Consider the following 17,507-nt stretch of genomic DNA (forward strand, 5'->3'; position numbering starts at 1 on the left):
GAGAGGTCTGAAAAAAGCCGTCCTCGGCTTCTGTGTCATGTTAAGTTGTCACTCTCGTGTGGCCTTCTGCTTCGTTCCAGCAGCAGTCACTTCCTGCGGCTAATCATACTTTGATATGCTGTGGCACGAACCTCGGCTCCCTTAGAAATGAACAAACAAAGTGCCCCGGGAGATCTCGAGGCGACCGCGACTGTTGGTTTTTGTCTGTTGGACCGCGATATGTCCTCTGAACACCCACCTTTTTATTTTTATTTTCATGGTCTCTCTCTTTACATTAGTCTCTGCATCCCTGTGAAGAGGAAAGTTGGACGCCAGTCAGAGAAACAGACGTGTGATTTCTGCCTTTGCACTCGCAGTGAGAATTAAGGCGTCTTGAAGGATGGAGGCTGTAGAGAAATGCCAGAATGATGGTCTCGATTACATTAGACAGATACTACACTTTTTTCCCCTCATGCCATGCTTTGTCTGCAGTAAGGATTATTTTAGCAATCAATGGATTGTGCTTAAGGAATTATGTTGGACTGAGTAAACCTATATGTTTACTTGCCATTAATTAAACCTTGATGCCGTTATTACTTCTATTTTATGTTCATTTGTGTCAGTCTTGATGAGTTTTGGTGGTCAGTGTTTATCGCCTCAGAGATAAGAAGGATGCGACTAATGTGGTGTCAAGGGTTTTATAAAGAGGAGGTGTACACCATAATAGCTGTCCAACTTAATGGTCAGAGGATTTTCTATGCAAAGGTAATGATGCTCTGTCTCGTTTCTCCCACCAGCACTCTAAATGGACAAAAGATGTTTTTTCTAAGTGCCAAGCTTTACACTGCTCTCACGCTGCAACCAGGGTCTTTCACACTTGGCTTGATAGAGGCTGAGGTTTATGTTAGAGGGTATAGAAATGTATATTGAGTGCGCTGAGGGATTTCGCCAGATAGAAGAGAGTCTGATTGTTGCCAGGTCTGTTTGTCACAGTTCTCCACGCCTCTGCACTTGGATTGCTTCCCTTCCTTCAGCTTGGATTTTTGTGGTGCCGACGCGGTGTGGGGGTTTTTAGGGAAATGGAGGCTGCAGATGATGGCTTCATTCGTGTGCAGTCACACATTTCCACTGGATTGAATCGTTAATTCGCTTGTGGTAGAGCTTTGTAACTCTTATTCATCCTGTGTGTTGTGTTGAGTCTGTATGATCTGGAATATTTGCTTTATTTGTGTGTTTTAGAGTTGCATGCACAGAGGTCTGTATGATAAATGTGGAGGAGCTGCAGAGAAACACAGCTCAGGTGGAAATACCTAACCTTATCCTTATCCTTATGGCCTCATCCTTTTGTGTTTCCTGTCCTCATCTGCTTCTTTTCTTACTAATTTTCTGTCTCGTCTTTAATTCCTGCCTTTTTAAAGTCCTTCCTTCTTTGTCATTCGCTCCAGTTTTTCTTCCTTGTGTCCTTCCTCTCTTTCCTTGTGCTCTAAACCTGTTTCTGTTTTTCTGTCTTTTCCTTCATTCAGTCTTTCTTGTCTTTTCTTTGATTCTTTGCATCCTTCCTTCCTTCCTGCCTACCATTCTCCGTAGTTGGATTGCTTCTTTCTTCATTTCCTGCATTAATTCCCTCCACCCTTCCATCTCTGTGTCCTTCCTTTTGTTTCTTCCTTCCTTCCTCTCAGTCAGTCAGTCAGTCAGTCAGTCAGTCTGTCTGTCTGTCTGTCTGTATGTGTCTCTCTCTCTCTCTCTCTGGTTTTTGCAGGTTTGGAAACTTATTGGATTTTTATATAAAAACGTGGATGAACCCTGATTGAAGTACGGTGATGTTTGTGGTCGTTACGAGACACACTGTGAAAAGCACAAGGGATGTACATACTTTAGCAAGCTTGTGTGTGTGTGTGTGTGTAGGGTGAATCTGGAGCTCTTTGAGTAGGATAACTTCAGAGTGAACTTTCTGATTATATGCACACATCTCCCACATGCTAACTTACCCACACAATAGCAGAACGTGGTATGCTGCTTGTTCTATAAGAGCTGGTGTCGTGCTTCTGGATTTTAACAGAACTCTTTTCTTTTCTTCTGTTTTTCTAGGAGTGGATTTAATCCTGAGGAAGCAATGCTGCTCTGATGACATCAGGTTCCTATAGAGATTTTTCTCCAGTGAGAAAAGCAAATTGTCAGCAAGATATGGTTGAAGGATTCGTGTGATGGATAGGTGATGGAGTCCTCCATCGTCGGTGTCCCGCAGTGACTCGCCCTCCTCTGTATCTTGCGCTCAGGCACGAGTGTGTACCGGCGACCCACGACCCCTCCACATCTTTGCCATGGTGACATAAGCAGCGCTGCAACATGAGGGAGCGCCAACATGACCATCTTGTGCTGCTGTAGCTGCTACCTCCATGATGATTGTTTTTAGCTCTGTAACAATCGTGACTCTGCTGTGAGAAATTTCTGCCTGCCTCTTGTTTTTTTTTTCTCTGCCCACGCTGAGAGAAACTGTCCCCTAGGCTTGTTGCTGGGCCGGTGGGGCGGAGCAGTGCGGCGAGAGACGATGCTGGGATGCGTGACACGCCTCCGTCGGCTGGTCCGCCTCCTTCCCCTGCAGACCTCCCTGCTCCTCCTCTTCCTGTTCTGCACAGTCAGCGTCTTCATCTTCTCCTACTTCCTCTATGGGGTCAAGCGCGAGCCGGAGCCTTCGGCGGTGGGCCTGTCTGGGCCTGAGGGAGCCTCGGCAGACTCGGACTACCCAAGGGTCATTCCTTCCCGGCTGCTGCCCGTGCGAAGCGTCCCCGGGGGATCTGGGGTGGATCTCGGAGGGACCAGGACAGATCCTGTGGTTCTGGTGTTTGTGGAAAGCCAATATTCTCAACTGGGGCAGGAGATCGTGGCCATCTTGGAGTCGGGCCGGTTCAAGTACAGGACAGAGATTTCTCCAGGGAAGGGGGATATGCCTACCCTGACGGACAAAGAGAGGGGACGTTTCACGCTGGTGATTTACGAGAACATTCTGAAGTATGTGAACTTGGACGCTTGGAACCGAGAGCTGCTGGATAAATACTGTGTGGAGTACGGAGTGGGCATCATCGGCTTCTTCAAGGTTAGGACAGCAGCACACCTCGTGCCTTCCTCCTCCTCTCGCTCACACCTTCTGCCCTGTCCATCTGGCTCCCAACATCTCCAAGGAGATGGGATTTACAGCTTTGGAAAGACCTGCCTTGTTAAATATCACTCAGCTGCTTTGCTCCATCTTATGTTTCTCCTCTGTTTTCTTTATAGTATCTGTTTCTTTGTCTTTTTCTGCAATCTGGCCTCCTCAGCTCCTCTCCTGCAGTCTGTTAATTCTTGTTTTCTGTTCTTTGCCTTTGTAGTGTCTCTTGCTTTTCTCTCCTCTATTTATTTATCAGTCTATATCTCTCATTCCTGCTTTCTTGCTCTCCGAGCTCTCCCCAGAGGCCTCTGTTTGCCCTGGAGCCAGTTTTCAGGTCTTATGGTTTTAATCAGCCTATCTGAGCCATGGAGAGAATATAGAAGTGCAGAGGCATGGATGGAGATGTTGTAAATGAAAGTTAGGCTGGTGGGATTTTACTGCCTGTTCGAGAGGAGAGCAAGGATCTGCATCCTAATGGATCTGTCACATCACAGATGTGCTTTCTGAATTGTTTGCGCACGGACATTTCCCATCAGATTTATACCAAACATGATTCTGTATTTTGATCAAATTTAGGCTGTAAAACCCCTGTATCAGCGCGTAATATATGTAGGCTGATTGGTAACAACACTTTTAAAGTTCATATTGCATATAATGGTGTGCAAATGTTTTAAACCCAGTCCCCTTTCCTTCATACGTTCTTCCAAGCAGCCAGACTTTCTTCTAAGCTTTTGAAGTAGTTTTGATCAATATTTCTCCAGGCTCTCTGGAAGTTTGGCCTTTCTCTCATGTTCTCTTTTAAAGCACTTTCTTCTGCCCTATGAGTCATTCACACATAGAAAAGTTGCTAAACTGAAAAGGGTGAACCGCTGTCGTGGACACAGAACTGACAACTTGACAAAGAACCAATCTTAAACCGGACCTTTAGGCACTGTGCTGCCAACCATCAATCACAACACCAGTTTTTATAGAGGTTTGATCTGCTGATAGAAGTGCGTTTAATGCATTTTATTGGGATTTTATTTGCTAGACCAGTGCGATTTTGTGAGGTGGAAGGGAAATAATGCATAGTTTAGTAAGATTTAATGCAGGGCGTCTGTGATGATCTATTTTCTTGTCTTGCCACTGATTTTCAGTTGATTCTGATTTCACTTTACTTATATAATAATAATAATAATTTAAGAAGACAGGTGTTTAAAATGTTTTCTCGGAGCCTTCCTGCAGTCATCAATTATTTGTGTGGCGTCAAGCTGAGCGAGGAAGAGGAGTTGCTGTAAAACAGGCTTTCACTAAGATAAAAAGTTATATAAATTTAAGAATTTTTACTAACTCTGAAGCTGTATTTCATATTTTGTAATAATGATTAGCATGTTAAACCAACTTGTCCTCACCATCTTTACAAATTTACAAAAGACTATCAACATTTTCAAATCCAGTTCCTTAAGACAGGTTGAGAACTCAAAAGAATGAAGGGAACTTTGCTGTAATATGTTTAGCCCTCCTGTTAGCTGCTGGAAGTCTTGCTCTCTCTCGCTTATGGCATCCTGAATGAACCTCGGAAACGTTTCGACATTTTCTGCCTCCTTGGACCACCTCCTAACATCCACATGTAAGAAGGTCATCAGGATGACCTGGTAATGATCAGAAATGCTGCATTTGTTTTGTTTGTTGTATGAGTTTCCAACTGGTCAGACTCGGGCCGATCAAGCTGATAATTGTCGGATGTTGCCATCAACCGATTTCTCTGTGCATCTCCAGAAATAAATAGTATTTCAGGACCAACGTGGGGATTATTTGCTATAAATGTGGCGTACAGTAGAAACACGAGGTCCTGGGTCAGGTCTCTGCTTGATTGGCTTCCTGTTTCGTAAATACATGACTGATAGAGGTCCAAATCAGACATTTTTTCCAAACCAAATCCTACTTAAATACTAGATTAAAGTTCCTAAAATCTGTTTTTTAAAAGTTTTTTAGGTGTTGAAAAAGTGCTTGAACTTTGCACAGGGTTATTTTTGCATTCACTGTTGGATCAGGTTCCCCCCTGCCTGCTCACAGTTATGCTGAGCATATTTGTTGTCAAGTTTTTGTTTTCGTTTATCTTTTATGGAAATGTGATCTGCTTCTGCAGCCTCCTGCATTGTCTCTATTCAAGGTGTCGGTCTCGAGCTGGAAACAAGACATTTCTTTTGTTGCGTTATTTTAGCTGTGCAGAACTCTACTAAAGTTACTACTTTAAGTTAAACCATGGTAAAATTATGTGCATCAAAGTTTTTAGTCTGCAAATACTGGACAAATTTGTAGGTTTGTTTTTGGTGGTTCTTTAATATTTCCATTTATTTAAAAAAATCTGATTTGGTCAAAGAAAAATTAAATTAAAAGACATTGATTTCAGCACTGGTTTTCATATTTAGTGTCACTTCATCCATTGAGGGTCTAATCTTCGCGTAATGGTAGGTGAGAGCTACAGTAGCTCTGGCTGTAGGTTTTGTTGTTGTCCCAATGGAAGGTGAACCTTTGGAACCTTTGCCCCAGTTTCAAGTGTCTCGTAGCCCCCAGCAGATTTCCTGGTATTTTGCTCCATCCATTTTCCTATTAAATCTAACCCAGCCTCGCTGTCTCTGCCAAAGAGCAGCATCACCACAGATTGACGCTTCCACCGCCGTGTTTTACCATAAGGAGAGTGCGTTCAGGAAAATGTGCAGTGTTAGTTTTCTATCGTGCATATTTTACACATTGGCCAAAAGGTTCAGTTTTCTTGGATTTAAAAAGGACTTGTGCTTTTTTTTTAAATTATGGTTTTCCTTTTGCCACTCTTCCATAAAGGCCAGAGCTATGAATTGCACAACTAATGCAAGTCCTCTGCATAGATTAAAACTCCTGATTAAAGCTCAGCTGCTCCTCCAGAGTTACCATCGCCTCTGTATGTACTTCTCTGGTTAATGCTGTAATTGCCTATCCTGTCAATAAATCAGGTATTCACAGAGTTTGAAGTTAAATTCCGCACAATTGGACTCAGTTTACTAATTAGATGATTTGAAGAAAGTTAGTTTCATTTAGGAGTATCAGAGTAAAGAGGAGATTGAATGTAGCAGGTTGGAGCCGCCTAATGCCTTCCCCGTCGAGTAGGCCTGACACTCGAGAAATTGGGGAATTATTTGCAATGTGTGTAATTAATATTTGTCATTTCTCTCCTTGTGTCAATCAGGCCAATGAAAACAGTCTGCTCAGTGCGCAGCTCAAAGGCTTCCCCCTTTTTCTTCACTCCAACCTGGGTCTGAAGGACTGCATGGTCAACCCCAAGTCGCCGCTTCTCTTCATCACCCGGGTCGGCCAGAGCCTGCCCGGTCCTCTCCCGGGGGATGACTGGACTGTGTTTCAGTCCAATCACTCCACCTATGAGCCCGTGCTAATGGCAAAGACCCAGTCGGCCGAGAGCGTGGCGTCGCTGGGGCAGAACGCAGCCATGCTCCCGTCTGTGGTGCAGGACCTGGGGCTTCATGATGGCATCCAGAGGGTCCTGTTTGGCAATAATTTGAGCTTTTGGCTGCACAAGCTGGTGTTTGTGGACGCTGTGGCCTTTCTAACCGGGAAGCGGCTCTCATTGTCCCTGGAGCGGTACATCCTGGTAGACATAGATGACATCTTTGTGGGCAAGGAAGGCACCCGCATGAAGGTACCGGATGTAAAGGTGAGTTACAAAACAAGCCTTGCTTATCTTCTCATCTGGCTGTTTTCAGCAGCACCTCACTATGATTTAAAAATAAAATGGCCTCACACAAAGCATGTCCTATCCTCTGCCAGTCACACAGAAACCCCTTCTTCTCTCTGCTCTTTTCCTTTTTGAATGCATCCATCCCAGCAGGCTCCTCAAAGCTGACAGGCCCCACCGCTCGCGCTGTCACAAAACCTCTGCAACGATGAATATTTCAGGGGCTCGGAGGCATACAAAGAATGTCGAAAAGCTTCTTGCTTTCGTCCCCTCAGAGCAAAAAAGCCTCCCCTCACATGCGGAGGCAGCGGGTGGAAGAGAAAAAAGTTTTGTTGGAGCATTTAGATGAAATAAAACAAACACCCGAATCAGAGGAAAGCAAAATATCAAACAGAATGGGGGAGAGGAGAAGGCGGCAGCTGGGAGTGGATGTTGGATGTTTACTGAGAGAAACTTGCAAAATTAAAGATATATGTGGGCACGCTTTGCTCGTTAATGCACTCATGCACCAGTTTGAGCTCATCATCTGTTGACTCATTCTTCTTCCCCTCCCACTGTTTCAGGCCCTGCTAGAGACGCAGAGGGAGCTGCGCACCCATGTGCCCAACTTCACCTTCAATCTGGGCTTCTCAGGGAAATTCTTTCACGCTGGTAAGATGCTAGTTAGCTCATGCAGAGCCAAAAAACATCCTAAGCTGAAACAGGTTTTTAAGTCTTTTTCTGCTGTTACTCTCTGCTATGTTTTAACTGTTGTTTTCTTCTCTTGCTGTTGCTCATCCTTTGCTATATGTGAACCTTCCCTCCTTTTGCTGCACTGACTTTCATTTCCTCCCTTCTTCCGTCACTGCTCCCACTTTACCTTTGTCTCAACTTGTCTTGTTTTATTTTTATTTCTACAATTTCCCTTTAAATCCCCTTCTTCCTGTCGACGCCTTTGGCTTGTTTCAATCCCCCACCCCACTCCTCCACCCCCGACCTCTACAGGATCGGATGAGGAGGACCTGGGAGATGACCTGCTGTTGTCCCATGTGAAGGATTTCTGGTGGTTTCCTCACATGTGGAGCCACATGCAACCCCATCTATTCCACAACCAGTCCGTGCTGGCCGAGCAGATGTTGCTCAACAAGAAATTTGCCATGGTGAGTCATAGCAGGGGGGGCAAAGGTCACGGCTTTGAACGCTGTGATCAGAGGCATCCTTGTTTATCCCTTTGTACTGGAGGTTTCAAGCAGCACAAGTCTTTGATTTTTTTTTTTTCTTGCTTAAAATTAAATGAGAAGGAATTCTGTTCCAGTTGATTTTTAGCTATATCCATTACTGTGAGAAAAAGTATGGCTTAAATTGTAGCAGCTAACCTGTCAGCTTGTCCATTAGACAAAAAACATCTTGTCTCTCCTAATGTTTTGCAAGATTTTTGTAGCGTCATAAAAAATACTTAGATTTATTCATCTCAATTCTAGACCTTTTTAAAGGTCTAAAATGCAACAAGAGTTTCCATAATAGATTGTCAAACATCTGGTTTCATCTTAAATTTGGACATTCATATCCTGAGTCTTTGCTTCCTCCATACTTATTTTATTTCTTAACTGCATTGGAAACTTTCATTTATTCAACTGGAATAATTTATGCTGCAACAAAATTACAGAAATAATTCAACCTCTGAAACTGGCTTTTTCTAGTTTGTTTAGGAAATTAAACTGATTCTTAATGTTACATATTATGTATTAATTAAACGAGTTTTTAGGTTAACCGAAGTTGTTTTTCTGAATTCATGTAGATCTTAAATTGAAATTACAAGGTATATAGTTAATAATTATGAAAATATCTCTCTAAAAGACATTTTTAAACTAAAATGTGAATAAAACCAGATAAATAATTTGATTTAAAATTGCTACTCCTTTTCCATTGTTTTGAGATATCGGTCTCATTTCCTGTCTGAAAAAGCTTGTTGGGTAAGCAAAAATAATACTATCAATTTCTTTAAATTTTTTTTAATTATCTTTAGGCTCTAGTGTTTTTTTTGTGTTTTTTTTTACAGTAATGAGACAGTACTCAGGCCTCCGCGCATGGGTCACGTGCTTAACCCCCTGCACCACCAGCACCGCGCCCCATATTTATGAATTTTAAAATGCCAGGGGTATGAATAATTGTAGGTTAAACTACACTTAAGCCCAAGATTAAATGGTAAAGTTGGTGACACTCTTATGTTCATAATGAAATAGAAGTAGCACACTATTTTTATTTGTAGGTTCTATGTATCTGGATGTAAAAAAACATTTGGACAAATGGAAAGGCATTGGTTAAAGGAGTGGAGACAGTGCAGCTGTCGGAAGGGGAAAATGGGGTCAGAAATCGGCATAATTATCTTGCCATGTAAACCAGGCTTAAAATGAAGACAAATTGTAAAAACAGTTTGTGAAAACTGAACACATTGTTGCTTCTTAAATTGGATTTAATAGTGAAAGTAGCTGCCTTTGTCCACTGATGAAATGTAGTTGATTATATGGTCATCAGTAGCTTTACAAACAAGAGTTTTGGCTGTTTGTTGCTATGAAACACAACAGTTTGCCAGCAGAACAATGCCAAGCAGGAAAGAGAATGGCAACGACTTTGGGCTGGGTTCACATTGTCCATAAATTTGCCTTCTTAAAGGAAATCTTTTACTGGAAAAGAATTGGGGCTGTACAACAGAAAAATATTTACCTGTTTATGATAAACCCAACATTTCCTGACACTTACCTTCTTCACCATTATATAATGTTTCCACCTTTTCTATGAGCTGCTCAGCTACTAAAGATATACATCCAATGAGGGCATTGAGAGTCCATCCAATTGGATCATTAACATACAGACACTTAAAATATAATATCCTACCAAATATTGCATCCAAGCAGCCCTTTGCAATTGTGATATAGCACATACTGATACTGTGAGGATGTTTGTGATTCTATATGTTGTGTAGCTCTAAAAAGAATCATAAAAAGATTTCATGAACTTGTGCTTGAATCTGTGGTGACAGATTTACAGACGGCCGATTTAGCACTCACACAACCGAAGATGTCCTGTAACAAATATAAAGCAGGGGTGGAAACTTCATGGAAAAGTCACGCTGCATTACTGGTGCTGCGACAAACGTCTGATTAGTTTCTATTTTTCACGCATGAGTGCTTTCACACCCTTTTTCTCCTCTTCGCCTTTTCCTTCTTTTTACAGTCCACTCCTTATAATAGGAGTGTTAACACCTGCAGCTTGCTCTCCATGCTTTCTTGGAATAAACAGGCAGTTCATCATATTGTCTTACATTTTACATTTTTTTCAGAAACACTCTTGTTGCCCGTTAACACAGAAAGGTCTTAAAGGCCATTTCCAAACAATTTGAAGACAATCATTTAACATTGAGGAGCAATGGAAAACATTTTAAGGCAGCTGCTAATCATCCCGAGATCAAAAGTCTCAGCAAATTCACCCAGTGATCACAGCATGCAATGCTTAGAAAAATTGCAAAACGCATAAGAGCACCATCTCAGATCATTGGACCTCAGTTAACGAGTTAAATGTTACCGTTTGTGATTGGAGTGTTAGAAAAAGACCAAACAGGTTTGGCTTGTTTGGAAGTGTTGCCAGGAAACCTCTTCTCTTTTAAAACAAAATGGCAGCATGACTTCTGTTTGTAAAGCCACATCTGAATAAACCACATGACTTCCAGATATGAGCAAGAACATAAAGGAGTTCGGCTGGTTGGTGGAAAACCAAACACAGCTCATCAGCACAAACGCATCCTACCAACTGTCCAGCTCGGTGGTGGTGGGTTGATGATTTGGGCTTGTTTTGCAGCCACAGGAGCTGGGCACATTGCTCTCAGCAAGTCAACCATGAACTGTTCTGTATACCAAAGGAGAGCAGACCAAACTTCCTCAATAATGATGTGAGAAACTGGTTGAAAAAAACATATATTACATAATAGCTTCTAAAGGTGGTTCTACAAACTGTTCAAACCTGGGGTGTACTTAGTTTTTCAAACAGCTTTTCCATTTTGGATTTGTCTTTGTTTAATAAATGACACTGTGGACTCTGCTGTGTGTTTTTGTACACTTAAGATTATGTTTTAAAAACTTTGAACAGTTTTTTTTTTATCAAGTTTTATTCTCATTATGGCCATATATAAAACTCTAGAATTGAAAGAGGGTGGACTTTCTTTTTACCATGATTGTACATGCGTAAATATGATGCTGACAGAAAGAAAAACTATGTTTCACACACCAGGGCACGGCCGGTGTGCTACTGTGAGTCACTGCAGGGATTTTGCATGAAAGCTGTCATTTTGGAGGTGCTGGTGGGTCAGTTGGTAGAGTAGAGAGGCAACAGTCCTGGGTTCATTCCCGGTCCTGGGCCATTTGCTGTATGTCTTCCCCTTGTTGCTCCACCCTCTCCTGTCTGATTAAGACTTTTTTTCCTTAGTGGCTTTTATTGTGCATTAAAGTTTTGACTTCAGTGATGTAGAGTTCCTGTTTAACTGAGCAGCACCTCCTGGTTCTCACTGTCACTTTCTCAAACATGTTTGAATTGAGCTCTAAGCACCAGTGACTAAATGATAAAACGTTTTCTCTCTTACGATCTAATAACCTTAAAGCTGTAGCTTTTCTTGAACAAGAAGAGAGATTTTGTAATGGAACCGCTTTAGCTCCTGCCCCTCTTCCTCCTGCCCTCCTGAAGGAGCTGAGTCCTTGTAAATCTTGAAGCCCCCTCCATCTTTTAAAAACATCTCTGATGTAAATTCTACTAGAGAGTTGTAAACATTTCACGAATAGTTTTGTAGAAGGACTTTTACACGGTCAAAACTTTCTTTGAGAAGTAGAAAGTAGTCGAGGAATCGGTGACTTCGGTCCTTGATTTGGTTGGTCTTGACCCCTTTCTCGCACGATGGTGCACATGCTCGTTGATTGACAGCTCCCTCCAGACGAATATGCAGGTCTATTGGTCAAAGCTTTCGATTTGTTTAGCTGTAGAGGCCAGGGAAGGGACTACAGTAGAATAATAATTATTATAGAACATGTCAAATGGTTAAATTTAAGCATTTCTTAAATTATTTTAACAAATAAAAATGACAGACTACAGCTTTAAACATTGAAATATTCCGGTATTTAGTTACTAAGCCTAAGATATTGCCATTTTTCTAAGTCATGATTTAATACTTCGGTACAACTTTTTCTCAGTTGGAGAGGGTTGTTTTAGTAAATAGTTTGGGATTTAGCTGAGGGCTGTTTTATTAATTTTTTATGTTTTCATGCAAGATCCACATGTATTAATGTGCAGGGTTACAGCAAGGTCTTAAAAGGTCATGGGAACTCTCACATTTAAAAAAATGTGATTTTATCTCCATATTTTTTTAAAACTTAGTATAAGTGATATTTAGGTCATTATTTTTCATGCACTTGATTATTTTTTTGTTTCCAGTGTTTTAGTTGTTTTTGAGGAATTATACATGACGATGAAAACCAAAACGGAATTTATTTTTTGATGCAAACATGTCAAGGCAATTAAAATCCATATGTTTTTGTTATGTTATCCGTTGTCGGTTCCTTAATCCTGGGAAAGTGTATTTATCAAGGTTTGGCTTGAAGACAAAGATTTCAAATACAGCAGCCGGTTGGCTGTTTAATGAGGCATACCATATGTGTAGGTGTCAAGTTCAGGTAGCCAAGGTGTAAAACCACTTGAGTCTCATGGTGAAAAACACTAATTAGAGATTACTTGAAATTTCATGTATCAAGTAAGTACATGACTTACTTAATTTGTATTCACATAGGTCTTGCAATTAAATTATTCAGGTATTTAAAAACTGCCATGTAAGTATTTGACTTCGCCAAGATGTCGAGTTTATCTCGTTATTCACCTCCGACCCGTTCAACCCCCAACACACGTCCGCCTTAAAAACCTCCAGGTTTGGTTAAAGTAGAACTGCAGGGCAGCTGTACTTTCTGTGCTTTACCAAAGTGTTTTACCACTTAACCGAAGTTATGCCTTGTACAGTTTTCTGTTAAAGTCTTGAGGAAGCTGCTACTTTCATTCATTGTGAGACCATGACACACAACCACAGCTGAGTAATGAAAAGCATAAAAATCCAAAATACTCCAAAGTTTTAGCTGCTTCTTTCTTTCATTCTTCTCTCAGACAGAGTCTAATCTTCATACATCAGTTATTTTCTAATGATAGTAGTACTGCCTCTGTGATGGAGATAACATGAAAGACTAAAAAACTAAAACTAGAATTTCTTACATTGCCCCTCTGTCTTACTGATGATATCCAAAAAACTTTTATATTATCTTCACTTAGATGAGTTTCCCTGAATTATATGACTCATTGTTTTTTCTCTGAACCTCCCATGCATGTTTAGTTGAAACATATCCAGCTGAAGAATAAATATCTTTGCCGTTTGCTTCAGAGAAAAATACGGGTTTCTAATATTAACACAGATGTTGATGTTCAGGGTTCTTACCCAATCTGGAAAAGTCTGTAAATAGATGATAGTGTTTTTCAGATCCAGATAAGTTTAAATACAGACAATGGTCTACTAATTTAAGTCTATGTAGGAACTCTAGATCACTCCAGTATCATGATCTTTTTGATCTGTGCCACTCATGTAATTTTGCCCTCAGGACCACGGGATTCCCACCAACATGGGCTACGCAGTGGCCCCTCACCATTCGGGGGTCTATCCTGTACACCTGCAGCTGTATGACGCCTGGAAGAAAGTTTGGGGCATCAAAGTGACCAGCACGGAGGAGTACCCTCACCTAAAGCCTGCCCGCTTCCGACGAGGGTTCATCCACAGCGGAATAAGCGTAAGACTGTTTTAATCCTCATAGCCATCCATGAAGCCTCATCATGAGCAAACAAGCATCACTTGTGATGCTCTGCAAGGATTTATTCTCGGGCCACTTTTATTCAACATCTATTTGTTCAGATTGTGGAGCACTAGAATAGCTCCTATAATATATTTCTGTGTTACCACATGTTGACATTACAGTCCATTACAGTTAATGTCTCAGTGTGTCTATTACACTACTTTTCTACATTCTCTGGCATTTCTTCATCTACACTTTGTCACCTTACTTTCTTATTTTAACAATTTCTTATTCCTCTTTTAGAAAACAAAATTTATTGGATTGTTTTCCATCCCAGTCCTCTCCACTTGGACTTTTCGATTCTCTTTTTCCTTAAGATCTCAACTTGATTGGCAGAATTGTATGTTCTTTTACCAGAAAGCAACAGACTTCCCTAAATAGGCTTTTCATCCGTCTGTGCTGTTGGGTTTTGTCTCCTTCCATTAAGTGGGAGGTAATAATGTAGTCAAAAGAACCAGCCTTGCATGAGACGCCTGTGTCATAAGTACCGGCATACAGGCCTCAGCAGCAGAGTATGGACTGACATCAGAGAGAAAGTGTCTGGACAAACTGAAAGGTCAACAGGCAAACTGAAAAGATCGGGCTTAGTTGGTTTTTGAATAACTCAGTAAAGAAAGTAAAATGGATTTGAATATATTCATGAGGTTCAAAAGAAAACATATCTATTTCTTCCCAAGTTGACCTTCAGTGCTGATAAGAAGCGGCACAGCCGCAGTCCACTCTCTTTGTTGCGCCAGCGCTCAGTCGGCCTGGGTGGTCTCAGAACTCCCATCCCGTCCTTGAGATAGCGCAGCCTGAATGGACAGTGTTCACCACTGACTGATGATTGATATTCAGCTCCCCAGACATTCCACACTGTAAATGCATTTCCATGAATTACCATATAGACTCAGAGCGAACAAGAGGTTTGCTTTGGCATGATGAGCTGAATAATAAGAATATTGTTGTGAACAAACAATGTGGGTGTGTGGGGGGGGTGAACTTCCTGGAGGGGTGACGGCTGAGTGGAGAGTCGCCTTCAAATTTGCGTCAGCGCTTCTTCATTTTTTTGTGATCTCTGTATGCTCTCGTCGCAGGTGTTGCCCCGGCAGACTTGTGGTCTTTTCACGCACACCATCTTCTACAAAGACTACCCGGGCAGCCCGAACGAACTGGACAAGCTCATCAATGGGGGGGAGCTCTTCCTCACTGTCCTGCTGAACCCTGTGAGTCAGCTGCTCTCCCACACACAGCACTGCCTTTGTCTTGCGCGCTTTGAAACCCATTTAGACGGTGGTGCAAATTGAAATTTAAACAGGGTGCGGGACAATGACTCAGATGTGTTTGCATCTCACTTCATCAAGAATTCTCTTTTAATAGAGCTACAATACAAAGGTGAAAATATCTTTTTATTTTTCACATATTTTTGTTTCAGATTCTAAACAAAGGTCACTGCTGTGGCCATCTCTGCATAGACTGCAGATAATGTTATTCATATTATTGTGACTTTTCAAAACAAAGGCTGCACAGTAGTTTCATTATTATTATTTGATCCTTATTTGTCTGAGTCGGCTCATCTCTAAGTAGGTTGCACTAGACTGCTGTGCTTTTATCTTTCCTCTGGTGAAAGGACAGGGCTTTAATGTTCATTCATTATTGATTGATGTGCTTGTTTTTACTTGATTAAATGCATCTGAATTAAGGACTGAACTTAATACTTTAATGTAGCATAATATAAAAAAAAAACATTTTCTGTAGATGGTCTAAACAGTTTAATCAGCTGGTTGTCTATTTTATTCAAGGGTTGATTGTGGAGATAAGCAGCCACCATTTCCCAGATTTCTCTGAACTTTCTTTCAGTAAACCTCTCTCTGTCTGGCCCTCCCCTTCACAGATCAGCATCTTCATGACCCATCTATCCAACTATGGGAACGACCGTCTCGGTCTGTACACCTTCAAAAGCTTGGTGATGTTTGTGAAGACATGGACCAACCTAAAGATGCAGACTCTGCCGCCCATCCCGCTGGCCCAGAAGTACTTCAGCCTGTTTCCATCTGAGAGAGATCCCCTCTGGCAGGTGAGAGATCATGGCTGATGCCAGTTTTATTTGTTTTATCAGGTTTTACCCTGGAGCGGTCTCCACATATTCCTTGATTATTCTCAACAATAAACCTCCAGGCATTAGGATAAACCCCCATAGGATTTTACGTACATGATCTGGAACAGCATGGAATGTGTAGAAATCAAAAGAAAAGGCAGATATCTTGAATGATGATTAGGATATCCATCTGCAGCCACAGAAAAACTGATATACAGGGTTCCTACACATTTTCCATATTTATTCCCTTTGCTAGGGTTGAAATGTATTCATTATGTCCATCAATCAATACATATAAACATTTTGCCATCATCTGTCTTTAGTTATGTGTTTTTCCCATATATGCCTTTTCAGATATCCATCCATCCATCCATCCATACCTACATTTATACCTACATGCATTCATACATACCCGAGATTGCTGTTTTTGCAGATTCTGTATTTACAGCCTGATCTCTGTAGAAATATATGCTGTTAATTGATTGTATTTTTGTATTACAAAATTGGTGAAAATTGGGTTGCGTATGGAAAAGTAAAGAATTTCGAAATGAATAATGTGTTGGAGCCCTGAACATTAGCTTTTCTGTGGCTGCAGATGGACGTCATCATCATTATTTAACTCCTCAGCCTATTCTTTTGATTTCTACACATTCAGGAGAGAGTTGAATTAATCCCACTTACAACAGAGGGTTGTGTCTGTGTTTTTGTGCGACTTAAGGATCCTTGTGAGGATAAAAGACACAAGGACATCTGGTCCAAAGAGAAAACATGTGACCGCTTCCCAAAGCTGCTTGTCATTGGGCCTCAGAAGACAGGTGAGACACAGCTCTACAACACCCCCAGCAGGTCAATTTAAACATTACATTAACAGTGCTAAATTGTAGCACTGTTTTTTTAAATCCTATAAATGCTGCATTTCGATTATGCTGTTGGTTGGTGGTATATCTTTAGTATGACTTTGCCCTAAAAGTCTTTAATCCCCCCTTCAGGGACAACAGCACTTTACCTATTTCTTGGCATGCATCCCGACCTGACCAGCAACTATCCCAGCAAGGAGACATTTGAGGAGATCCAGTTCTTCAATGGACACAACTATCACAGAGGCATTGACTGGTAAGACGTGTTAAAGACAGATTTATTGGACAAATATCATAAATGCTGTGGCATTGCAACCAGTTAGTCTGGAGTTGCTGGACTCGACTTTATCTCGGGTTAAGCGGTATTGACTACAACAGTAGTGGACAGTACACCCAAGAACCGGGTACATGTAATACTGCATCCATGCTACATGCCTTGGAGGTGATCAGCCTGTTGCTCTGCTGAGCCCAAGGTGCTTTAATTGCATGCTCATCTTGTCCTTCATCTTCTTCTTGACAGCTTTCCATAAATTGTTTGTGGGGTTTAGGTCTGGCAGGTTTGAACAGTAATGCTACGGTAGTAATATCAGAGTTTGGTACTTTTGGTGGTGTAAGCAGGCAAAAGGAAGCATAAAATACTAAATATTCTGTTCAAAATCTGTGTTGAGTTTAAATTGAATAAAACACAGTGGGCTAACACCAGCAGCTGACAAGGCTCTCCAAATCATCGCTAACTGTGGAAACTTCACAGTGGACATTTAGCAACTTTCTTTCTGTACTTTGTATTTTCAAATTCATAAAAAAAATGCAACACTAACACTAAATCTATTTGGCC

The 17,507-nt window shown here is 41.3% G+C and overlaps 1 protein-coding gene across 1 annotated transcript in view; it reads left to right on the top strand.

Moving 5' to 3' along the window:
• Nucleotides 1-17,507, top strand: part of LOC124860165 (bifunctional heparan sulfate N-deacetylase/N-sulfotransferase 1-like) — a 67,874-nt gene that overhangs the window by 42,350 nt on the left and 8,017 nt on the right. Inside the window, exons 2-10 of the mRNA XM_047353188.1 lie at nt 2,068-3,073; nt 6,330-6,812; nt 7,397-7,484; nt 7,818-7,972; nt 13,490-13,675; nt 14,815-14,943; nt 15,612-15,794; nt 16,534-16,630; nt 16,805-16,928. Of these exons, the coding sequence (XP_047209144.1) occupies nt 2,528-3,073; nt 6,330-6,812; nt 7,397-7,484; nt 7,818-7,972; nt 13,490-13,675; nt 14,815-14,943; nt 15,612-15,794; nt 16,534-16,630; nt 16,805-16,928 (1,991 nt within the window). The 5' untranslated portion in view covers nt 2,068-2,527. The remainder of the gene's footprint in view (nt 1-2,067; nt 3,074-6,329; nt 6,813-7,396; nt 7,485-7,817; nt 7,973-13,489; nt 13,676-14,814; nt 14,944-15,611; nt 15,795-16,533; nt 16,631-16,804; nt 16,929-17,507) is intronic.

The sequence above is a fragment of the Girardinichthys multiradiatus genome, chromosome 23 (assembly GCF_021462225.1).
Source record: "Girardinichthys multiradiatus isolate DD_20200921_A chromosome 23, DD_fGirMul_XY1, whole genome shotgun sequence".
Taxonomy (NCBI): Eukaryota; Metazoa; Chordata; class Actinopteri; order Cyprinodontiformes; family Goodeidae; genus Girardinichthys; species Girardinichthys multiradiatus.